The sequence below is a fragment of the Neolamprologus multifasciatus genome, chromosome 15 (genome assembly GCF_963576455.1).
Source record: "Neolamprologus multifasciatus chromosome 15, fNeoMul1.2, whole genome shotgun sequence".
In the NCBI taxonomy this organism is placed as follows: domain Eukaryota; kingdom Metazoa; phylum Chordata; class Actinopteri; order Cichliformes; family Cichlidae; genus Neolamprologus; species Neolamprologus multifasciatus.
The window spans coordinates 25,091,352-25,116,701 of record NC_140453.1 but is presented as its reverse complement, the minus strand read 5'-3'; the positions used below and the strand labels follow the sequence as shown (position 1 = coordinate 25,116,701).

The window sequence follows — 25,350 nt, the reverse complement described above, 5'->3', positions numbered from 1 at the left end:
AAAGAGTGGGTCTTCCTCATTTTTGTCAAGATTCTCTACTGTAGGTTCAGCAACTGTAGCACTTGACTTAAATGAGTATGCAGCTGATGTGCCAAAAAACTGGAAAACATTGTCAGGCAGCTGGTGCTCATAGCAAGCCTCACCAGACAGCTTCAGTCCATATCGGATGTACAGGATGGAGTTAAGGCTCTGCAAGGACATCCGATTTCTCAGTTTGCTTTTTACCACACTCATCTGGCTGAATACTCTCTCAACTTCAGCATTTGAGAGTGGCAAGGACAACACAGACACAGCAGCCTTTGCAAGTTCTTGAAATGGGTTGATATCAGCTGCATCCCTGTACTTCCAAATCTCACTCCAGAAGTCCATTGTCTTTTTTGTCTCATTCCATTTACTAAGATGGATGGTACGCCATTGATGGACCATCTTATCTATCGCTTCAGGGGAGAAGCCAAGGAGTTTAGCAATATTTTCTATTTCTCCAGGGCTCTTGTTGTGCTTTAGAGTTTCCTCCACATTGAAAACTGACATGTACTGCAATGCTTCAATATTGTCCGGCAGTCTCACCCTCAACTCATTAGTAAGGGATATGGTAAAGGCTACACACCGCTTTCTGACATTTTTTTCATCCTCAGGCGCAAGGTGCAACTCAGCTGCTTTCGACTCAAAAAGGTAACCAAGGTATGGTTTGGAATTGATGTATCCCTCTATTGGCTCTTTGAGTACATCAACATTTGCCAGTGGATTCAGTACCCTGCTGCTCACAGACTTGATCAGGCTAACCAAGCTGTAAAGTAGTTTAAGAGGATCTACCTGTTCTCCTTCAAAAGCCTTGATGGCGGTCTGTACCTCTCCCAGCACTGACTTCAGAAAAGTCATGTACAATATATTTTGAGGGTCAGTGTACATGGAGTATAAAACTTCAGCCATGTAGCAGTGTTCACTGGACTTGGTGACTGCAAAATGCAGCCTAAGCTCATCCCACTGGTCCAAAATGCGTGAAACCACAGGTTCAATGGAGAGCCAACGTGTGGCACACACCTTGGTTATCTGTAAAGGTTTCTCCCCACAGTTGATAGTCTCATAAATGGCCTTGTAGGCCTCCCTGCACTTTGGAGACACTGAAAACCAGTTATAAGTCTCTCGTACCAAGTACTCCACACTACGGGGTATGGTGTCATTGGAAGCATGACTTACAGCAAGATGCAGAGAGTGGCATACACAGCGAATAAGAACAAGATCTTTGAGGCCATACTCCTCCTTCAGCACTTTATGGACCTCATTGTTAATCCCTGTCATCACAGATGCATTGTCGGTTCCTATCCCCAAGTGATTGTCTTTTTTAAGACAACACTTCTCAAGGAAACCCACAACAACACGAGCTATAGATCTGGCATCTCCTCCCTCCAACTCAACAAGCCCTAGAAAAGTGGACACAATTGTCTGCTTGGTGTCACGTCACTAAAGTACCTTATAACAACCCCCAGATACTTAGAAACACTTATATCTGTGGACTCATCGAGGAGGAGGCTGAAACGCTGATCACCCACATCTGCAACCAACTTTTTCAGAAAGTATGGTGCCAGAACACCATTAATCATTTCTGTGCACTTTGTCCTGTGCATTTTGAAATGGGTGACAGCAGTGGAGTCTGAGAAAGCAGCTCTACATGCCTCTCCAATATGATCACATGCCAGCATGGAACAGTGTTCAGCAATAGCTAATGCCATGGTGGCTTCGGCCTTTTTTGAAGAGTCTGTTTTTTTAGTAAGAAACGGCAGTTTCATTTGGGTGGAACTGTTATAATGCTTTGCCTTTTGAGTATGTTTTTGTGTTAGCATGTGTTTTTTCACATCACTCAGTTTGGCATAGAAATCCGTCTTGCAATACAGGCAGTATGCACGTGTATCATCTCCAATAAACTGCTTCAACCAGCCCTTAAATTCAGGGTTTAATTCCCACTCTTTCCTGTATTTTTGAGTGTACAGTTTAGACTGAGACATGATGAGCTAGCTAGCTAGTAGTTTAGCTTATGTCACAGAGAGGCACACACACGATGGAGGAAATGAGCAAGTGACTATGTTGGAATGATGTTTTAGTGCACTGATTTATTTTAGACAAAGAAAAATGAACATTTACCGCTGCTCCCTAGGGCGGGAACAGCGGCTTCGCTCATGCGCGATTCATTTGCAGTTTGTACGCGTAAGGGTGAACAACGTCTGCTCTGACAGCTGCTGGGGGTGACTGCTGCGTGAGACCTATCCACCGCCTGTGAGCGCTTTGACTTGGGCGATGTGCCCACGGAAGCACCGGCTGCTTGTTGACAGTAAGAGCGATACGTGGTTTCATGTCAAAAAGTCGTCATAAGTCTCCAATAACACCAGCAAAAGTCGCCAGATTTGTCGCTAGTCGCTTTTTAGAAAAAAAGTCGCTAAGGGGGTCTGAAAACTCGCTAAATATAGCGACAAAATCGCTAAGTTGGCAACACTGCTTTCATTCCCCTCCCTCTCCTGTTTCTACTTCAATCCAGTGTTGCCAACTCCTCAGTAAAGAAAATCGCTATTGGTTGTCCTAAAAGTCGCTAGAAGTCGCTAAATGACGTCATCACCTAATTTGCATAATTGGTCATGCTAATGTAATTGTAACCTACGCTGCTGGAGAGAGAAATAACATCGTGGACGAGACATAAAGTGAGCAAAAAACGTCCTGAATGCATTTAGAATTTATTTAAAACTACAAATTAAATTTCTTTTAGCAATTATTGTTTTTTGTAATGTCACAATTCCAACCCTGCTCCTTTACCCGGGCTTGGACCGGCAAAAGTGACCCGAAATAGGCACTCTGGTGGAGTTACTTTGTGTGTGTGTGTGTGTTTATAAGTAGTTTTAAACCTGATCCACAAAACAGCATAAGAGTAAAAGAAGAACTGACTGCGTTACAGCACCCAGTGCTTGTTGAGAGTAAAAGCAATATGCGCTTTCACGTCTTTTTTTAGCGACTTTTTTTAGTAAAAAGTCGCTAGGGGGTCTGAAAACTCGCTAAATATAGCGACAAAGTCGCTAAGTTGGCAACACTGCTTCAATCATGAAAACTGATCAATGATCAGCTGATCGGCTCTCTTGTTTGTTTATCGCCCACTTTGCGCCAGAAAGAGGAAACCAGCCGATGTCGCGCTAAACAACAGCAGCATGTTTAAGCTTGATCAGCCGTTGTTAGAATTTATTTAATATTAATTTCTAGTATCAGCTGATGTTTGCTGGAGCCACAGCTGCAAAAAAGCTGCTGGTCATGATATCGGTTTGGTTATCTGGTGAGAGGGAAACATGAAGGTGAAACCAGGAGATGTCCTTACTGAATCATCAGAGCTGAACAGGTGATGGAGAAACAGGTTTACCTTTTAGGTGACATGAATGAGTTGAAGGGAAGTTATGAACTGTTTCTGAGAGACAAATAACCCCAGGATCCTTTTCTAAGTAGCTGACAGCTGGTAACTGTGCAGGGGCGGGTCTAGCAAAGGTTTGCCAGGGGGGCCAGGTAGGGCATTAACAGGGAGAGGGGGGCACAAGGAAATACTTCTTTCTTATTCTCATTTAAAATGTCTGGCTTTTAAAAAATAATTATCTGAATCTTACAACAAACGATTGATAGATTGGTGCATATATAAAATCAAAACAGTGAACATCACTGTCACAACAGCGTTTGTTTTCATTCAAAGGCTTTATGAGTTTTCCTATAATGGTGGGCCAGTCTCAAGTCAAAATGTCCGGGCCAATTTTCTGTCCCAGTCCAGCTCTGTATGCAGCTCATCTGCAGTCTGGTGTTGCCTGCATCTTCCTATTCAGAAGGCAGAATTTCCGAGTTCTGAGTACAATCAAAGCACCAGGACTGCAGTTTTTGTGTTGGATGTAAAAGGCGCACACGACGCTGTGACGTAGGCTAGAATCATGGCATTCTCTCGTGGAAATATGCACGTTATCTTTTCCTTTCTATTGGTAGGTGGCACAGTGCACTTGTGGCAAGTAAGCAAGCTAGAAGACTGGCAAAGTTATGGAAGCAACACATTAACAAGAGAATTCTGAGTAAAACCAAAGTTACTTTCCCTAGTAACTAGTTACTTTGAAAGTAACGAGTAACTTGAAGTAACTGAGTTACTTTTGATAGAAGTAACTAGTAATGTAACTAAGTTACTATTTTAAAGTAACTTACCCAACACTGATGATGACACCTTGAGTATTTCTCAGTTCCATTCTTTAATTCTCAGGCTTGCAGCAGCAACACAGTCTGCAGCGCTTCTACTGTTTTTTGTTGTCTCTTCTTTTTTCTATATCCTCCTTCCGCCTTACATTCGACCTTTCAAAATAAAATTTCTGTAAACATCACAATCACCTTTTTTTTCTTTAACAAACTTAGGTACTCAGCGAGGTGAATTATTAATCTGAACCTATGACAACGACACCTAATAAAATTACTGAACGTTCTTATTACTTGAGTTTCTCCACACCTAAACATCAATTAAACAGCACTGCATTTGCGCAGATCTCTGACTAAACACTATCAACATTCAACACTAGAATCCTGGTTACAGTGTTAGATTCAGGAACAACAAACATGTTACACGCAGCATAACCTTTAACTGGTCACTCAGATATTCAAGTCTTAGATCTGATGTAATCAGACAGATGCATAGGTATGCGTCTGTTTGATCTGACTGGGTATCTGGGCTTGTCTGTTAAGGCGGGGTCGACATGCCGTTCAGGTGGGGCATCTTCAAGTCCATGTCTGATTTTCTTGAAGAATGAGGCATTCCTGACAATTGAGTGTCCATCCCTTGTAGCTGTAACTTCAGAGCCCTTAACCTTGGTCACTTTGTAGGGTTTTGCATTGTATGATGTGGATAATTTGTTGTGCTTGGGTTGGCGATGCAGCACTGTGTCACCCAGACTTAGATAATGTGGTCTGACGTGACGGGTTGCATCTGCGATCACCTTCATCTTGATCTTTGCACTATCATCCTTTGCTCTCACTTCAGCATCTGAACACTTCCGCGGAGTGGTGTTAACGAAAGGGAGCTTGGTGTATAGCTGGCGTTGAAACAGTATTTCAGCTGGTGAGCTCACCGTTGTGCTATGAGGTGTAGATCTGTACTCACGAAGAAAGATGTTTAGGTGCTGTTTCCATGGTGTGCCCTGTTTTTCGGCAACTCTCAGTGCTTTGCCTAGGGTTCTCATAAATCTCTCAGCAATGGCATTCGCCTGAGGCCAACAAGGTGTGATTTTGCGATGATGAAATCCTAGGTAGTCTGCAAACTGTGAGAAAGCCTCACTGTTAAAAGGAGGACCATTGTCAGTTTTTACTGTCCTTGGGATTCCAAACATGGAGAACACTTTGTCAATGACTGGGATAACAGAAGATGCTGATGTTGAGCGTACACTTTCAACGACTGGATAGCGAGAATACTCGTCTGTGATAACGAGCAGGTATTCCCCTGTAGGGAGTGGTCCATAAAAGTCTGCACTGACACTGTGCCAGGGCGTTTCAGGTAATGGTGACATCTGCAGAGGGTCTCTGGGAACCATACTTTGGTACGTAGTAGCACTTTGGTCTTGACGATACCCTGGTACCCTTCATGTGCCAGTTGTATTGCTCTTTCTTGTAGGACAGTTGGAATAACTATCCTCGTGCCTCTGAGTATGAAGTCAGATGAGTCAGCTACTGTTAGTTCACTTTGAACATCATTTCAAAATGTCAGCATGCTGGGATTTATCTGTTAGATACCACGTGTTGTTCCTGATGTGACCGATGACTTCCTGCAGAACCTGGTCTTTCAGAGTCTCTGTTTTTATCTCGTTAAATGTCATGGCTTTTGGGGTGGAGTGATAAGAGAAGAAATTGACATACTCTCCTGCAACCTTACATGCACGAGCACTTTCATTCTCCTTGGTTGGCACTGGATGACGTGACATAAAGTCAGCTGCATTATCAGCACCTTTTCTGTATTCCACTCTGAAGTTATATGGCCGAAGTCTCAGTCCCCATCTTTCTATTCTGGCAAGTGGTTTTGATCTTGGGTTATTCCAGATGATTTTGAGTGCCTTGTGATCGGTCACCAGTGTGAATGGATGTCCATAAACATATAAATGAAAATGTTCGCAACTCCACACAATGGTGAGTGCTTCTTTCTCAGTCTGTGGGTATCTCGTTTCCACATCACTCAGTGCTCTGCTTGCATATGCAATAATGAGCTTTTTGACAGAGAATGGTGTCCAGTCCTACTGGACTAGCATCAACAATCAGTTCAGTCTGTCTGCTGGGATAGAAGTAGGACATCGTCGTGTCGCTTGTGAGACTGACCTTGAGTGCCTGCAACGCAGTTTCTTGGTCTTGACCCCATGTCCAAGGGGTGGCCTTGTGTGTGAGCCTGCACAGTGGCTCAGAGATCAATGAGAAGTCCCTGATGAACCTCGAGCAGTAATTGGCCATGGCAAGTAGACTTTTGATGTCAGCAGGTGTTTTTGGGTTGGGAGCGTGTTGAACTGCTGCAACCTTTTTAGGATCTGCTGAAATGCCACCTGCAGAGAAGATGCACCAAACCAAACTCAAACTCAAACTCAACCAAACTCAAACCAAAAAACTCAAGTTTTGTTTTATTAAATTCACACTTCTCTCGATTCAGAGTAAGACCTGACTCTGATAGTCACTTAAGGAGAGCTGTAAGATTGCTGTCATGATCAGCCTGGTCCCTGCCAAAGACTATAATGTCATCACTGAGATTTTTGACTCCGTTCAGTCCTTGCAGCGTCTGATGAATAGCATTTTGGAACACTTCAGCTGCAGAAGAGACTCCAAAGCTCAGTCTTTTATAGCGCCGAAATCCCAGATGAGTAGTGAACGTCGTAATGTAGTGGCTGTCAGGGTGTAGTTCAAGTTGGTGGTATCCTGCCCTGAGATCAAGTTTTGAGAACAATTCAATTCAATTCAATTCAATTTTATTTATATAGCACCAAATCACAACAAAAGTCGCCTCAAGGCGCTTCATAGATACAGAGAAAAAACCAACAATCATATGACCCCCTATGAGCAAGCAGTGGGAAGGAAAAACTCCCTTTTAACAGGAAGAAACCTCCGGCAGAACCAGGTTCAGGGAGGGGCGGGGCCATCTGCTGCGAACCGGTTGGGGTGAGAGAAGGAAGACAGGATAAAAGACATGCTGTGGAAGAGCACAGCATGTCAACACCGTAGATCCATTCAGATCATGGATTACGTCATCAATCGTCGGCGTGACATGTCGTTCTCGTTCAATTGCAGTGTTTGCTTGTCTGATGTCCACACATATCCGTACGTCGTCTGGATTCTTTGGTTTTGGCAGTGTTACAATGGGTGAAACCCACGGTGTTGGTCCCGTAACCTTTTCAATAATGTCATCAGCTTCTAATTTCTGAAGTTTGTCCTCCACTTTTTGACGTAAATGAAAAGGAACACGTCTGTGTGGTTGACAGGTTGATTTTACATCTGTGTTTATGTGCAGTTTCACTTGAAAATCTTTGAGTTTTCCAATTCCCTGGAAAAGTTCTGGGTGTTGTTCTACTGGCTTGTCTGCGACAGAACGTTGAGACTGAGAAGAGATCGCAGTGACAATATGGAGAAGTCCCAAGGCTTTTGAGGTTTCAAAACTCAAAATATTGAAACCTCCTTCTTTAATCACAAAGAAGGAACACCTAACTGTTTTGTCTTGTTTTTCCACCTTGCAACTGAATGCACCACACACAGGGAGAGACGTAGATGAGTGGTATGGGTAAATATTGATGTCTGTTGTACAGATGGACCAATTCGATATTACGTATCGGTATCGGTCCGATACTGACGTAAATTACTGGATCGGATATCGGAGAGAAATAAAAAATGTAATCCGATCCATTAAATATCAAAAAAGCACCTCACAGAACTTGCAACATGGCGTAACTCGGCTCATAACCGTAGCACGTCGGAGCAGTATGCATCACGTGATTGAGCCGCTGTGTGTATTTGTAGCCTCGCTACCAATCCGGCATTTCATCTCCGAGGAAGTTATCCCAGAGAGAAGTAAAGCAAATGTGTAAGTTTATCTCTGAATGTTTGCAAAGCATTCCAGCGTTAAGCTTAACAACCGATATATGGAGCGACTGCCTCTTCTCTCTCCCTTCCTCTCCTGCTGCTACTTCAATCATGAAACTGATTAATGATCAGCTGATCGGCTTTTCTGTCGCGAGTCCGTCTCTCTTGTTTGTTTTTGGCCCACTTCGCGCCCACTTCGCGCCCAAAGTTTTAATCTGATGTAAAATGTATAGAAGTCCATTACTGTATATAGTAACTATTAAGTCTAATATACCCTAGAAAGCTGTAGTACTTTTTCCTTTGGGAAGGTACGATCTGTGAATTCTGCAATTCTGTTGAAGAAAGATGTTGAATCTATTTAATTATTCTTGAAAAATAATTTATTTCTGTGCATTTTTTTTCACACTGCATCAAATTAAACTTGATTACGTCGATTAAGCATCATGAGGTGGAGGGTGGGTGGTTCCCTATTTATTTTTTTTTGCTGGGGGTTTTAGAGCCCTATTAGTTGCTTACTCTTTAAAATACCAGAATAGGAAGGATGGAGTAGGTTTAAGTTTGTTAGATTGATCAGTATTGCTGAACTATGAAATATTTTGGGTGCAGTGCATTTTTTTGCATACAGGTATAACAGAATAGATTTAGTGTTTTTTTTTAACTTGAGTATGAACTTATACAAAAAGCAGCAAGATATTAAAAAAACAGTTTTATTGATTAAAAAACACACTATATTGGATTCATATTGGTATCGGCAGATATCCAAATTTATGATATCGGTATCGGTATCAGACATGAAAAAGTGGTATCGTGCCATCTCTAGTCTGTAGAAGTTAACGTAGGATGTGGTGTCAGTTTGTTGTAGGTAGCTTCAGTTAAGCAGTTAGCAGTGGCCCCAGAATCGATTAGCACCGGTATCTGGGTGCCCATTACTCTGACTTCAGTATGTGGGAGTTTAGGATGTTGAGCTGTGTTCACCACATATACATAAGCGTCATCACTGCTGGATGTGTGCCCTGTCTCCACATGTGCAGCGCTATCTGTTACTTGATGAACAGTTTGCGGTGGCAGATTTTTCTTATACTTCTTTCCACAATGTGTCTCTTTCCTCTTTGAGCGACATTGCTTTGCAAAATGATTGAATTTGCCACAAGAATTACAGATTTTGTCTTTGGCTGGGCATCCTTGCTCATGAGGATATCTCAAAATTTCTGTAAAAATCACAATTATATACCAGCTAGCCCAACTTCAGTAACCCTACAAACATCACTGCTGTTTAGTTTTCTGTCTTCATTTATGTCAGAAGTGATAGCAGAGCTGTACGTTTGAATTTTTCAGAAATCCCTCAGTCAGAACGTGGTATATCATCTTTAGATGGAAACTAGCAAGCTAACTGCTAACTTTGAACTCCGCCAAACTTAATAAACTCTGTTTCATAGATGCCTGGATGTTAAACTTAATTGTTACACCTGGTAGAGCAGGCACTCTGATCATTTCATTACAGATGAAAGAATTTAGACAGTTTGTAACTCTCAGTGATGCTTTAAAGGCAGCTGGAGCTGTTTCGTTCCACTTATGTGTTAAAGGAGAGACATTTTGGGAGCCTCACATGTTGAGTTCTAAAAACACTACTGTTATTCCAACTGTTGGTTGTACTCTTCATCCTGTGAACTGGTATTTGAGGACTTCGCTCCTGTATTCCTACTTTTGCTGTAAAGTCACTGTGAAACAGGAAGTTAGTTTGTTTTTGTCATGAAGTTACTGCTGCAGCAGAGAGAGATTAGAGTGTTTGCACAGTAGGATGTAGATTAGTTTCAGCGAGTTGTCAAAACGAAGCAGCATGTTTTTTAAAAAATGGCTCTGCAGATGGCCTTAATCAAAACATCACATTTCCATCTCAATGTGAATACTCGCTTTGCATCAGAGGAAAATGCATCAAAGAGCTTGAGAATACTGTGATGAGGAAACTTTAACCTTGAAAATAACAGACATGTCATGTTTCTGCTGCGCCTTCTGCTTTATTTTTACCCTTTAATACGTGATTGCGGGTCTTGCTTATATAGTCTGGTATTCCACAGTTTTCTTCTACAGTAGTTTATTGCTATTGGAGCCGTTTGCTGCTTATCTGGACTCAGATTTAACACAAATTGAGTTAATGATTTGGAGGAACCCTGAGCCTAAATGTGTAAGTCTGCAAACCTCAGAAAACTTAAGCAATGAAATAAAAATGTGAGAGACTGAAAGTCATGACAATTACTTGCTAAAGGTGTGTCTACAAGCTGTCATATGGGGTGTACGTATTTTCTTATGACCGTATAATGGGCTCCAGGCAGCGAAGCGTTTTTATCAGGCTGAAAATTTTATAAAACGTCCTGTTAGATCATTGGCTTTGGGTGCGGATAATACACAGCAGTTATTCCACCCACTGTGGGCGTCTGTGATGACAGTGGCTCAAGCGGGTAAACCAAATTTCCTGAATATCTTCACACGGTGTTGACGTGATGACCCGGTCTCCAGACAGTCGACTTGCTAACAAGATGAGTTTTTTTGTTGTTTTTTCCTTTCAAAGGTGGCCAGACGTGACAGCTGGAGCACTAATGGGAGGTTTTGTGCTGTGGAAAAAAAAGTATTTTTAGGAACACTCAGGTTTCATCAATTTTCTCAGCTGGTTTAGGACAAAACAAAGCTGCTCTCTGAAAAATGACAGAATACGAGAGGACATGGAACCGAGGCTGAACAGAACAAGAAACGTCGCCATCGCAGTAACATTTACTTCTTTCTCTTTTTCTTGTCCACGAGCTGGTGCAGCATTAAAGGTGAAAGCTTTACGTACTGCGCTGTCAGTGTTTCATTATTTATTTTTGACATTTCTCTTGAATATAAAACTTAGATTTAAACTTTTTTCATTTTGCCACTTTTTCTGTTCATTAACTTGCTTTTCTGTGACGGACGTCAGGCAGACGGTGTACTTCTACTTGGTGGTCATGGATGGACTTTATGGCCTACAGCCCCATTACTAGCAAGTTTGAAAATGAAACATATGTTTCTGTAATGTCAGTTTGGCCACGCATTTAAAGTCTCTGACAGTGACAGTAGAATCAATAGAATTTAGTGTCTGATTCTGCATCGACAGCAAACTATTATCTAGCAGAAATATCAGAAAGAATTATTTTGATTTCCTCCTCTGTTCGTGATTTCGATAAATGCCACCTCAACAGCCTTTAAAGCCAAGTAATCTGATTGTAATTCCGCCGGGCAAGAATTTTAATAGTACAGAGACATGATAAGAGCAAAGTAAGTGAAAAAACATTTTGTTATTAAGTCATCATATTAAGGAATGTCCACAAATACAATTTTAATTCAGCTTCATGGTACAAACACACTGAAAGACCTTCACTAATTGATGACAGTGCTAATAAAGAAAAAGAAGGATGTATTGCAGCATAAACAGCTAGGCTGCAGTAATCAGTGTTATTTATCTTCCATGTGAAAGAGTGGAGTGACTGTGGCGAGTGAGTGGGCAGCTGGCATGCTTGGATAATGGTTTTTTAGTTCCAAACACTTCGCAGTTTGTTTCCAATCAATAAGGCCTATTTAAACTGTCACCGATGTATTCATCATCGAGGTCAACCAGCTCTACTTTATATTAAAGTCCTCAGGATCAGCACTTCTAAAGAGCTGAGATAAGAAGTATTTGCACCTGAATACATTGGAAATAAAGAACTGGGATGCCAGTTTGTGATTTGTGTAACTCCAAGGCTGCCCATTAGGGAAAGCAACTGGGAATACGTTTTAATTTATTGGTACGCAACATTTTGAAAGAGCCAATTCACCTTGTTACTGATGCTTAACTTTCATTTAGATGTGAGTGAGAAGTGGATGGATGGATGGTTGCTCAGTCAGATTTGGCTCCGGGATTTTCGTTGACATCGTGAAATTTTTAGGCTTTACATCTTTACGTATTTAATGACTTATTTATGACACGGTAGGTCTCCCCTGAAGCGTACCCTGATTTATTGTCCTTGTTGTCCTCATCAAATGGAATCATCATCATCATCATCATCATCACCACACTCATCATAAATAACACGGCATGAGTGAGAACATAAATTAACATAAAATGTTTAATGAGAACATAAAGCACATCAGCAGAAGGTTTATTTTCTCATTAACTTCTACACAATCAGGCTCTGAGTTGCACCCTCAGGAGTCCATCCATCCATCCATGCATCCATCCTTACTTCCACCCATCCATCCATCCATCCATCCATGCATCCATGGCATTCCCAGGACAGCCAAGAGACACAATTTCCTCTTCAGCACCTCACCAGGAAGGCATCCAGGTGAGTTGTCTGAACCTTGTAAAATGTCTCCTTTTAATATGGTTTGTTTTTTCAGCTCTCTTCAATGCCTAAGGTCTTCACCCCGTCCCTAGGACTGACCTTTCTGAGGAAGCTCATTTTCATCTTTCCTGTCACTCTCACCTCTCTCTTTGTTGCACACCACATTATTGCAGACACAGCAGTAATCAGTCTGTGAGCTTCTACACGGAGCCGAGGGATGGACAGTGCTGGGCTTGATGGTCTCAGGATCCCATCTCTGCTTTTTGCATGTGACTGGTTTCTGCTGAATATCACCTCCATCTCGAACTGCGGTGATTTCTGGGAAGTGTGGATGTGATGAGAATTAGCCGGTCCAAGTCTGAGGCCACGGCTCACAATCAAAAAATGGCTGAGTGCCAACTCCAGCTCAGGGAGGAGTTGCTGCCACAAGCAAAGGAGTTCAAGTATCTCAGGGTTTTTCTCAAGTATGGCTAAAATATTATTAACACTCTTTCCTCTTTTAAAACTTTTATGATTACTGGCAGAATAAAACAACTTTAAAAAGTTTTCACATTAATATTGTGATCTGTGAGTCCTGACTGCAGCGCCCCTGCCTCCTGCTGTCCACCTCCATCCTATTCTGGATAAAAGAATCCAATAGCTTGGAAGGAGAGCCACTTAACACAACCCACAGGAAACAGAAGATGCCAACAGCGAGATGAAAAAAGGCAGTACAATGCTAGAAACGTCAGTCTTCTGATGCCAATCTTCTAAAGAGTGGCACTGTCTGAGAGCGAGATCATCTCACACAGTTTGACATGTGCTGAATATAAATTACTTGCCTGCTGGAACAGATACTGCTACCACCAGTCTCTTGGGAGGACTGCATGAGTGATAAAGAGGGTTAACCCCGACTGGAAAAAAGCAGCACCAATACCAAGCATGCGTTTGAGTTCATGTAGCATCTGTTTTAACTTGTCAAATGCAAATGCACATAAATACAGTGGCTACAGTAGCAGCTGATTTAGCACCATTCCCTAACTTACAACCGTCCTGCCATCGTAAATGTCCTCACACCTTAATTCCTACCCACCTGAGCTTCTATGCAGGAGGAAGCAAAGTGGTTGAGGTCTGACCCACTGTCAGCTGACACGTCTCAGTCATGATCAATCCATAGGTCTGCAGTGACACATTCAGAGATGCCACGTGCTCTCTGAAACATGAACAGAAGCTGCTCATACAGGCCGATTGTATATCTTAACCCTCTAATCCAAATAAATATTAAAACTAGTAAAGATAAGACAAGTGAAAATAAACAGAATTGGGAGGGTGGCAGAAGGAGTGAGAGTGGATTTTTTGTGTCTGTGTGCGAGAGAGATTTGAGGGAGTTTTTATGTTTGTTTCTTATCACTAAGGCTGTCTCGCCTGTCAGGAAAGTTGAATCACATAAGTGGATTTTGTTCTTAAGACATTCTGTTGACCAAAGGAAAGATAGAGCTTGTTGTTTCCCGAGGGTATGAAAATTTCTGCGCACACCAGTCTGCGTAAACTTATCTGGAGCTTATCTGGTGCCACTAAATTTAAGATGCAAACCTGTCTGAAGACTGGGGTGTATTTTGGTTATTCTTATTAAGAGATAAAGTCACTGTATACAATTGTGGGGAAAAAATACACAGCAACTAAGAAATCTGCAGAGGCAGTGGACCGAGACTTTTATCTGTATATATGCACCTATGTGAGAATCAGGGCAGATTTTGATGTTTTCATTTCCAGTCTGATTTAATTGATTAAAGCTTTTCTCAGTGGATTGATCTTGGGCAAACAATAATGTGAGGAGGAAGCCAGAGGTGAGAGGCATTAACAGAAAAAATAAGGAAACCAAGCTTCCTGACATCTGGAATGTGCCTGAGCTTCTGCTAATTGAACTTAAGTGATGTCTCTCGACAGACAACCATTTCCTGCTTTAGATTTAGGGCAATACGACCTGCCTGCGCCTCGCTATTGTTCACCAGAAGCATTTAAGAATCAATGGGTCGAAGATGATGTTCATTACCTACATAGGAGAGAACCTTATTGATCTTTCCACTGTTCTTATAAAGCAGAGTGAGGCTTAAAGATTGAGTCCAACTAGAAACCCATGATTTCTTTCTGTGTTCTCCCACACCCCACAGTTCAGTGTGAGCTGGCTTTGTGTCTAAGTGTTTAGCATATCGTAGCTGAGTGTGTCTCATGAAGGGTGCCAACAGTAGATTTTTCAGTCGCAACCAAAGTAGTCAGCTGACCTCAACTTGATGTAAACACCATGATTTTGTTATGAAGCAGCACCTAATTCAGGGCGAAAGACTGTTGCTGAACCTAAATAAAGCCTAAAAAAAGAAAAAAGCTTGTGTAAAAAATTATCATTAAGAGGCTATGGTAAATTGCCTGTATTTATATAGCGCTTTACTAGTCCCTAAGGACCCCAAAGCGCTTTACATATCCAGTCATCCACCCATTCACACACTGGTGATGGCAAGCTACATTGTAGCCACAGCCACCCTGGGGCGCACTGACAGAGGCGAGGCTGCCGGACACTGGCGTCACCGGGCCCTCTGACCACCACCAGTAGGCAACGGGTGAAGTGTCCTCTCCCAAGGACACAACGACCGAGACTGTCCAAGCCGGGGCTAGAACAGGCAACCTTCCGATTACAAGGCGAACTCCCAACTCTTGAGCCACGATCGCCCCTTAGCATTCTTAGCTAAATGTATATATTAGGTTCCCTACTTGTAGTGGCTTTGTATAGCCATTTAAGAAACGCTAGCCACCAGCGAGGCTCAAGATCAAAACAATAACAAACCTCTGGCACAGAGTGAGCCAGCTGGAGAGACACGGAGACCATGACACAAACGCAGAAATGCTTCTAAAAGTTCCTTTAATGGCCCCTTGGTGCTGTTTCCAAATGTGAGTCAGACCCCAACTTTACAGCAGAAATGAACGCGTTTAATATAAACTCCAGAACCACACAGTTATGATATATACTGCACTCATGTAGTTTTTAATGCATTCTTTATTGTAGTTGATAAATTAGCAGACCACACTCACACTCTGTCTCAAAAAACATCATATTAGCATCCAAAATGCTAACAGGTTTAAGAATTTAGGGATCAATGATGACATAGTCGCGTTGTTCATCTTTTATATGGACTCAATAATTCTGAAGGCACTTTATTTATTTCACAGAGCACATGAGATGATGATTTTATTAAAATAAAACAGGAAGTAGCCAAACACGTAAACATATGACACAGAAAAGGAGTCTTAACAGACACAGAGAGGACTAGAAAACTAAAAATCAGTGAATTCATTCTAAACAACAACTTGTATTACAATTTATAAAAGAAAACACAGCCTACACTGTAAATAAAGTTATACAAAACAAAACATGAAATAAAGTTAGAATTCAAAAATCTACATAGTCAAAGACCCTCGATCACGACCTTAAGAGCAGTTAGACATGAAGGCTTACAGTACTGCCATTATCAGACCCTGCAAACCCTGTCAGTATTCATGCAGTTTAATAGTCTGAGGCACTGAGCACTTCATTGGTTCTTTTACTTATAAAGAAACTAAGAGATGTACTTGAAAGCACCACCAGACTGGATTCACTTGGCAGACTCAGTCTATTGATACTGTCCAAGGATTTAAGACGTGTTCATGGTTTATCTGAAGTGCTCTTTGAATTTCATTGATTGAGTGCTTTGATAGCCCTGTGCCTGCAGCACAACTTCAGGCAGGCCAGATTCAGAAAATGTCACATGATGGCATACATTTTTGTTATTTCAGTGCTCGTCTGCTTTGTGGCACCAACATCAGTTTAGAGAAAATAAAAAGTTCGCCCTGCTGTCCTACAGTCACTGTGAAACAGGCAGGTTCACATAAATTGAGCGACTTGAATCGAGCTGCATGTCATGAAAAATGTCGGAGGGGATTATTATTTTTATTATCTTTGGGTTTATGTTCAAAAAAGATAAATTTCACAAAGTGTTTGTCGTTTATCGCTGACTGCACCTGTCGAGGAATAATAATCATGAAAAAAGCTGAATTTGAATGGACGGGGATGTGGTTTTGATTTGCTTTACAACACTGTCACGCTTCATCATTTACTCACAAAAACATTCAGTTGTATACCCACGCTGGGACACTTAGCAGCGCTTCAGCCAAGGCAGCCAAAGCAAATAATGCAGAATAAGAGCGACTATCTTCCCTCTACACCTGAGCAGCTTAGAACTGAAGGCACACATTTTCCTTTTCAGACTGCTGAATGAAGAATTTACATGGTCCCCAAATTATTTCAAATGACTTGTATTTGCAAGCCACAATATCCATAACCAGCTGTCACATCGGCAAGATGTCACAATGCTGAAAGAGCCACGAGTGGGCCATATGGCTCCACGTCCATCAATGACACCGAGTGATAATTCGTACATTTCTGCCTCTTCTTGCTTTAAACATTTATCCACTGTGTGACATCCGCCTCTTCTTCATCAGCCCCGCTGTCTGCTTCTTCCTCTGCTGGTCAACTGCTATCACAGCTAAACAGGGCATGTCAAGGCTGGCATGAGTCTGCATGAGTGGGTTCAAAACCTGTGCCATTTGGTGTTCACGGGTACATGCAGGAGCATGTTTCTGTGCTCGTCTGTGATTTTACAGCCTTTTAAATTGTATGCAGAAATACGTTCCACGTCCTTTTGCATTGTCTGCATCTAATAGAAAACAGATGGTTGAAACCCAAACAAAATGTAAACAAAGTCACATAAACCTGAACAGAATCAAAGACTCGTCAAGTCTAAATGGTAGCAAAAGGTCCATTGAGGAGGTGTTTAGAAGCTTTTTATGATATTACATTATTCGTCACAGGGGGCTGGAGCCTACCTCAACTGTCACAGTTCACCCTGTCTCAGGTTGACCTTATCACCTGTGCAGGTCATCAGTTGTAGGGCTAACACAGGGAGAGAGAGAGAGTTGTTCACTGTCACGGCCAATTTAGAATCGCCGTAGACCAAGCTTGCTTGTCTTTGGACTTTGGGAAGCTGGAGTTCCTGTGCAATGCAAACATGCAAACTCCAGACACAAAGGCTCCAGCTGGGCAATGGATTCTAACCCAGGACCTTCTTGCTTTGAGGCATCAGTGCTCAGTGCTACCCCATCAAGTTATCTTCACATAAAATATATTAACTCTTTATGGCCGGTCGGAGCGGGCACGCTCCGTTTTACGTAAATATTTTTAAAGCCCGGTAGAATTGCAACCACATAAGCTGGCGCAATAATTTTTTTTGCATATGAAAGCAGAGAAATTGTACATCTTATGTATTCAGTTTGTCCTGGGTCACGGTTTCCTTCCACATATGGCTTTGCTAAAATTGCATAAAAAAGCACTTGCAGCAACAAAAACATAATATTCCAGAAACATGCTTTGCTGATCCATTCAGCTGTTTATAACACTTCCTACACTGGAATAAATGTCAGCACAATCTATCTGATGTCCGCCACTACCTGCCCGAATCCGGAATTGGCGTCATTTTCGTGGAAAATGTAGTTTATTCCTATAGGGCATTTACAAAGATATGCTGGTGTTTTTAAAAGTCATGTTTGAGTTTATGCCTTTCTGTATAGTTTCTGGGATGCTTAGAACTCAAATTACACTGTTGGAAATCGTTTATTTTGATGTACATGCTGTTGTTTTGCAAATTTGCATGATAATATTTATTTCCGTTTTTCCTGCAGTATATAAAAATTGGTGTATCTCAAAAATAAAACTATGAAGACACTCAAAATAACCATGGAAAGGATGGCTGGATATGTGTAAAATATGTGTAAAACAACAAAACAATTTTTTTTCCAGTTTATTGTACTTTTTTCCAATTTATGTATTTACTATGGACTTATTGCATACATATTATAAAAAAAATTGGGATATAATGGTTGTATTTATGTATAGCAACTTGAAATACTCCAAAAATGCCTCTACAGTGTAACCCCTATAGTATGGAAGCCCGTTTCCGCCACTAAAAAAAAAAAACAATAATCCATAACTCGAAATTTCGAGTTATTTTCTCGAAATTTCGAGTTATTTTCTCGAAATTTCGAGTTATTTTCTCAGAATTTGGACTTATTAACTCAAAATTTCGACTTATTAACTCGAAATTTTGAGAAAAATAACTCGAAATTTCGAGTTATTAACTCAAAATTTTGAGAAAATAACTCGAAATTTCAAGTTAGCGCTGCCAATAAAAAATCTACGTGGCTGATGTCATTTCCTTGTTACCCGGAAGGATATGGCGCAAAGGGGTGCGCACTCAAAACTGGATCGTGTCGTGAGCTACTGTAGCGAACACAACAAATGGCGCCAGGTTCTTCAGTTTTGAATGCCTTCCTACAAATGACAACTGGATAACAGGTATACAAAACAGTGTGACAGCGATTGTTACATACAAAGTTGAATAGAATGCAACGTGAGGGTTAACCAAAGGTACCTAATAAGGTTTCTGTTACACGCTAATGACACCTGTTACGTCTGATGAAACAGACGTTTTGCTGAAAGCATGCGTAATAAGAGTACAACACTGTATAAAACAAAATCACAAATAACCCAAAACAGGGAATATGACTGACAACTATATAAATAAGGAACAAAACCAATAAAACTGTAACCAGACAACTGAGAAAATGTGGGATTGACTGTATTGTGATGCTGATTGTAGTTACAGTGCAAATGGACACTTAAAAATGCAGTTCCCACTTCTCCACCATAGTCAGAGCTCATAATGTAGGTAGGCACAGATACTTTGATGATAATATGGTGGCTTTATAATAGGTCATTTTAATTTATATCCTTCCTTACAGCATGGGAGACTTGACTGAATTCTTGAAACAAAGAGAAGTCTCTGAGGAAATTATACAGACCTTGGAGAATGAGAAGGTACTTAATTCCAACAAGATACTGGTTGAAATGCAACTTTTCCTCATTGTTCTTAAGTTAAAAATAGGATAGTATTTTCAAGACTGGTTGTTTTAATAAATTAAATTATTTTTCCATCTTTAGATTGATGCCAGTGTCATAAGTCTAATGACAGATGAGGAGCTGAAGACTTATTTGCCATCATACGGTGATCGTCTAGCAGTATTTGGATTTTGCAGACGGAGGGGCAGCAACCGCAAATCAGCGCTTTTTGAACGGCTGAAATCCAAACTGTCCAAAAGAAAATTATCTGAAGAGGATGGCAGTAGCACACGGCAAGAAGAACATTCCCAAACAACCCATAAAAGAAATGCTCTGAAGAGAAATAGAAAAATAGAAATAGGATGGATGCATTATGATGAAGACACTGAGGTTTTCAAGCAGGTTAGAGCTAGACGAGGAGGAGGAACAAGAAAAATAGACATTTGCAAGGATGCCAAGAAAAGGGACATATTACAGGTTGCAACAGGCCTGTTCTTTCCAGATGGAGGAAACATTCAGGGGCTCTTAACAGATTTTGACTGTGATCTGAAGGATTATCAAGAGATGATAGTCGATGATGCATTGACAGTAGGAGAACTTTATCATGTCACAAAACTAAATATCCTCAGGTTCTACCTCACCACAAAGAAAAAACAAAATGACAGTCTTCAGAGCTCCAACCCAGGTTTGCATCCATCTTCAGAAATTGAAGCGAGTCCTCAAAACCAAACTTCTTCTTTTACAGTCACTACAGTCCAAACATCTGCTCCATTTGAAACAATCAGCCATGATGTGACATACATTGAAGACACTCCAAATGATAACCTTCCACAATCTTCCACGCAGTCTCTAAGTGCTAACACTTCTCACAGCAGTGACATTATTTTTGTTGGCCCCTTTTCTGACAGTGAGCCAATAAATTTGGATGACACCCTGATTTTTTCTCCACAACCTGGTCCATCCAGTGAGAGAGCGAGGAGAGTAGTGGTGGTCCACAGAGGGCAGGTAATGTCAGAGCTCATTTCACATTTTAGTGATATGGACCTTGAAGATGTCAACATCAAAATCCAGGTCTTACTGCCTGATGGAACACCTGAAATGGCCCATGACGATGGGGGAGTTGTGAGAGATTGTCTTTCAGAATTCTGGAAAGAATTCTATGACCAGTGCACCACTGGAAACGTTTACAAAGTGCCCTTCTTAAGGCATGATTTTGGGCAACCGGAGTGGGAGAGTGTGGGCAGAATCATTGCATTTGGATGGGTTAGAGAGAAATATCTGCCTGTGAAAATTGCACCTGCCATTCTGGAACAAGCTGCCTTTGGATATGTAAAGAGTGATATTGTGGAGAATTTCCTTAAGTTCATGCCTGACTCTGAGCGTACAGTGTTAGAGGCGTGGCGATCAGACTTTAGCACCATGGACCAAGAAGAACTTATAGACATACTTGATAACCACAGCTGCAGAAAGATACCAACAGCCTGCAATGCCACTGAAGTCCTATTGGAGCTTGCACACAAAACACTTGTCCAAGAGCCTGCCTATGTTATTGAACAGTGGGCAAGAACACTCAGCACTGCATGGGAAAGCCTTTGTGATCTATCTTCAGTTTATGAAACCCTCCAACCAACTGTGAGAAAAGTTCTCAAGTGTCTCACTTTCCCTGAAACAATGACGGCTCACCAGAAGCTGATTCAGAAATATCTAACTACATATGTGAAGAATGCTGAGAAGGAACATTTGTGTTTGTTCCTCAGGTTTTGCACAGGATCAGATTTACATCTGGGAAAGAACATCATCATTGGATTTAACGAACTTAAAGGTTTCCAGAGACATCCTGTGGCACACACATGTGGATGTGTACTGGAGCTGTCGATAAATTATGACAGCTATCCTGACTTCAGATCGGAGATGAACAGTGTGTTGGAATCAAATGTGTGGGTTATGGACATTATCTAAAGGTTTGATTCACGGACAAGGACTTAAAAGCCATTGTTGTTTTACAACAGATTATATTTGAGTTGTGAACTAAAACTAAAGTGTTCCCATGTGAATGACACAGCAAAGGTTTCAGGTGTTTAAAAACTGAGTTCCAAAAAAAAGTCTTTGGTGAAATACCACTGTAATGCAATTTGAGGTACTTCTTTGTGTTTCTGTGTTTTCCTATTACAACTGAGGCAATATTTTTCTAAACACTTGTGAAATGCATTTCTGCAGAGGTCTCAAAGTGGAAGTCTGGAGACCATTTATAAACATTCCCATTTCCTCAGTCAGCATGTGTGCATGTGAACATTGAAAGCAGTTTTCCCACCTTTTATTAAATTTTTCTATTATTTGAATCCAAAATCAACTTAAAAAAATGCATTAGGTTAATTTTAATTTGTCAAATTTTATTAATGTAATGTCACAAGATGACATGTATTGTAGTGTTTCACCAGAAAATTAGAGATTGAGACCCCTGCAATATGTAGTATATAGTACATGTAGGAGATATTGCATATATCTCCTACATGTTTTATCATCGTGCACACATTTTACAGTTTACAAGTCAGGTTTTACTATATCATTGTATTTTATTACAGTTATGTTTGTACAGTTCTGTTTAGCCATCTGGGTTATGGTGACTTTTGCTAAATTGAATGGCCATAAGGCACACCTATATGCTTTTATTTTGGATTTCTGTGAAATCAGCAATTGCTTAGCTGAAGGTTGATTTTTGGTTGGCTTTTCCTGATTTTTGTAATGGAAAAAAACCCTTGTTTATCATAGCCCCCCTTTTTTAAAACTGCATAGCTGATGGGGTTTATTTAAAAGATATTTTCCTATATTTCTGTTTTCATGTTCGAGCCTAATGTATTTGCTTCATAGTGGTTTTAGACCACACGTTCTTATTCTTTAAGTAATTGTAGGATATTGTTATCAGATCTTGCCATATTATCTTCAATCTCTTTTTTTGGTCCCATTCTCTGTTTGTATTTTTAATAATAATTGAATTTTTGCACAAAATATTGCATATTTTTGTTGAGTGTATTGTCATACTTTTTCCAAGTCTTGTGCTTGCAATTTGATTTTTATAAGAATACTTTAAGGTGTTTTGTGTTACTGTAAATACAGTACAGTTATTTTGTTTTAAGATAAGATGATGGCAAAAGATCTGTGTTTTATAATAAAGTGTTCAATGAGACAAATTACATCTTTCATTTTGGTAATTTCTGGGCTTTTATTACTCTGAGGCGCAATCTGAAAAAAAACATAGGTCCATAAATCTCACTCAGTTAGGTTATCCATATGCTAAAAAAATATATAATTATACTGCCCATAATCAGTAAAACAGTCGGTATATATAAAAATCTCAGCAGTGAAAAAATGACAGTGAAAAAAAAAATTACTGCTGCATAACCAGATATTTCAAAACATCAATAATTACTCTAATAAAAAGAAAGATGAAAAAGCATATTTACAAAAAGTTGAAATCATAATTCCAAGGTGACATGCGCTGCATATCCTCCAAATAGCAGGTCTAACAGACATTATGTGTACATATGTTTTAATAATAAGGCTTTTAAAACAAAAAAAGGTTTGTTAATTGAAATAAACCATCCAAAAAAAAAAAAAAAACCCTCCAAAAATTAAATACAATTTTTATAGCCTTTTTCACTTGGCCCTGTTTGTGATATACATTTTCAGGCCCTCAAAACCCATGTATGTGTGCCACAAAAATGACAACCATCCATAAATTAATAACTCATAAAAGTTTACAGTTTAAATATCAAAATACAGCATTAAAAAAAAAGTGTCTTTTGGGGTGATATTTGTTGCAGACAGCAAATGTAGCAAAATTAAAACCAAACAAAGGGGAAAAAAGGCCTAAATATCCCTAGATGTCCCTGAAGGACAAGGGTCAAAGAATGTGTTTTTGCCACCTCAATCAAATGCATAATGATGTCTAACCTTTAAGGCAAAAGCTCCAACTCAGTAAGCATCAACTGCCTTAGCTTTACATACAGATCCACTGTATGAAACACATCATCTGAGAAGTCCAGGTTATGTTCTGACATGAGTTCTACACAGAGATGAAAGACATCCTCTTCACATGGAAAGTCTTTGAACACGCATTCTTCAAGGCAGGCTTCAACTTTGTCCATATTGACATGTTTGAGACAGTCCCTCGCGCCATAAATGTCTGGGAGGGCATACATAAAAGATGGTCGGCCATGAGGACTTCGGGAGTTGTGGACTGGGCGCATTCTGTGGTCATTCCAGGCCAAAGCAACTTCATTTAATTCTTCCTAGATGAAAACAAAATGCACAAAAGAAACATTTTCAGGCATACAATATGAAAATGTTAATGTACAAAAGCACAACTAACTTCTACATTGATTTTCTTAGCTTACACACCATTAATGTAGCTTTGAGCTACATTAATGATATCTATTTGTATATATACACATACCTATATACATACACACACACACACACACACACACACACACACACATATATATATATAGCATGGACAGACAGATACTTATTTACTTAGTTTTGACCCACCAAAAATGCTAACTGAGTACAGAGACAGGCCTAAACACATATAAATAATCAATGTGTTATAATGTATAATTGTGTTCCTTGATATATATGTGGAATTTTTTTTAATATATAACAAAACAGTTTTTTTTAAAAAAAAAGCACTCTACTTTTCACGTATACGTTAATATATCTGATGTTTCTATAATATGCAAAGGCCGTGTGAGTTGTTACAAATTAAACAGTTACAATACATGTCGTTTACACAATCACCTATGTAAACTCACCTGTATAATGTGAAGAAAACAGAACTGGACCAATGATTTGTCCAAGAAAGAGTCTGAGAAGTGGCCATCCTCTCTTAGTTTGTCAAATAGTTCAATCCAGTACTGGATACACTGGCTTCGTAAGATTAGCCACCATCTTTCAATGCGTTGATTTCCTGTACTTGCTCCAAATATGACGTGCTCTCTTTCTGGTTCATTGTCTGTAAAGTGCAAAAATCGTTGCATGTGAGCCACATGGACGTTTTCTGTTCCTAGATCTAATCTCACTCGATCAGGGCAACCGCCATGTTGAATCACGGCATCCATGAAGTAGCCAGCAATTACTCTTGGGTCATTATTTGTCTTGTAAGCGTCTAGCCATATTACACTCCTTGAAAAGCCGTCAATGCATCCACTGATTGCAATCCCAAATGGCTTCAGCTTATCGTAGCCGTCGATATGCCACACATAGTTGGGGCCTCTGCTATGATACACTCGCCTCCGCAGTCGTCTACGTGACCTCAAATCCACACCTTCTCCATCGAATAAACGGAGCAGAAGACGAACGGTTTCTCTGTCAGTAACAATGCCATTCATCCAACACTTCTGGTGCATCCAACGATACCCATGACACTGTCCTGAGGTTGCCAATTGTGCTTGTATAAAAGCTGCCACCTCTCCCACCTCTGTTTTGTTCTTTCTGCGCCAAAGTCGGTTGTTGTGTAAAATCCTTTCAAGTGTACGGAGGCTGATAGTAATGCCATGTGATTCGGCTAATAACGCAAGAATCTCCTCATTTGTGAAGCCACGCTTAAAATACTCAGCAATTTCTGAATCCATGATCCGTATCTGTAATACTCTTAGCATATCTGTAGCATTTGTAGCTGAGGGCTTCAGCTTCCGGGTAACACGGAAATGACGTCATTCACATAGATTACTGATTGGCAGAGCTAACTCGAAATTTTGAGTTATTTTCTCAATATTTCGAGTTATTTTACTCATAATTTCGAGTTGCTAAGTCAAAATTTCGAGTTGCTAAGTCGAAATTTCGAGTTGCTAAGTCGAAATTTTGAGTTGCTAAGTCGAAATTTCGAGAAAATAAGTCGAAATTTCGAGAAAGATAACTCGAAATTTCGAGTTAAGTATCCTTTATTTTTTATTTTTT

At 40.4% G+C, this 25,350-nt stretch overlaps 2 protein-coding genes across 2 annotated transcripts; one reads left to right on the top strand and one right to left on the bottom strand.

The window, feature by feature from the left end:
* Positions 1 to 18,677: 18,677 nt before the first annotated feature.
* On the top strand, positions 18,678 to 21,836 carry LOC146502178 (uncharacterized). Its single transcript, XM_085133346.1, has 3 exons — positions 18,678 to 18,849; positions 19,296 to 19,371; positions 19,495 to 21,836. The coding sequence occupies exons 2-3, from the start codon at positions 19,297 to 19,299 to the stop codon at positions 21,349 to 21,351; spliced, it is 1,932 nt and encodes a 643-aa protein (XP_084989472.1). The 5' UTR covers positions 18,678 to 18,849; position 19,296; the 3' UTR covers positions 21,352 to 21,836.
* Positions 21,837 to 22,731: 895 nt separating this feature from the next.
* On the bottom strand, positions 22,732 to 25,350 carry LOC146502177 (uncharacterized). The gene is made up of 2 exons (XM_085133347.1): positions 24,207 to 25,350; positions 22,732 to 23,681 (listed from the first exon to the last, which is right to left on the bottom strand). The coding sequence occupies exons 1-2, from the start codon at positions 25,050 to 25,052 to the stop codon at positions 23,346 to 23,348; spliced, it is 1,182 nt and encodes a 393-aa protein (XP_084989473.1). The 5' UTR covers positions 25,053 to 25,350; the 3' UTR covers positions 22,732 to 23,345.

Coding starts and splice junctions, on each gene's coding strand:
- LOC146502178 (XM_085133346.1), top strand. CDS start 19,297: ATGGGAGACTTGACTGAATTCTTGAAACAAAGAGAAGTCTCTGAGGAA. Junction 19,372..19,494: donor AGACCTTGGAGAATGAGAAG/GTACTTAATTCC, acceptor TTCCATCTTTAG/ATTGATGCCAGTGTCATAAG.
- LOC146502177 (XM_085133347.1), bottom strand. CDS start 25,052: ATGCTAAGAGTATTACAGATACGGATCATGGATTCAGAAATTGCTGAG. Junction 23,682..24,206: donor GTTTTCTTCACATTATACAG/GTGAGTTTACAT, acceptor GTTTTCATCTAG/GAAGAATTAAATGAAGTTGC.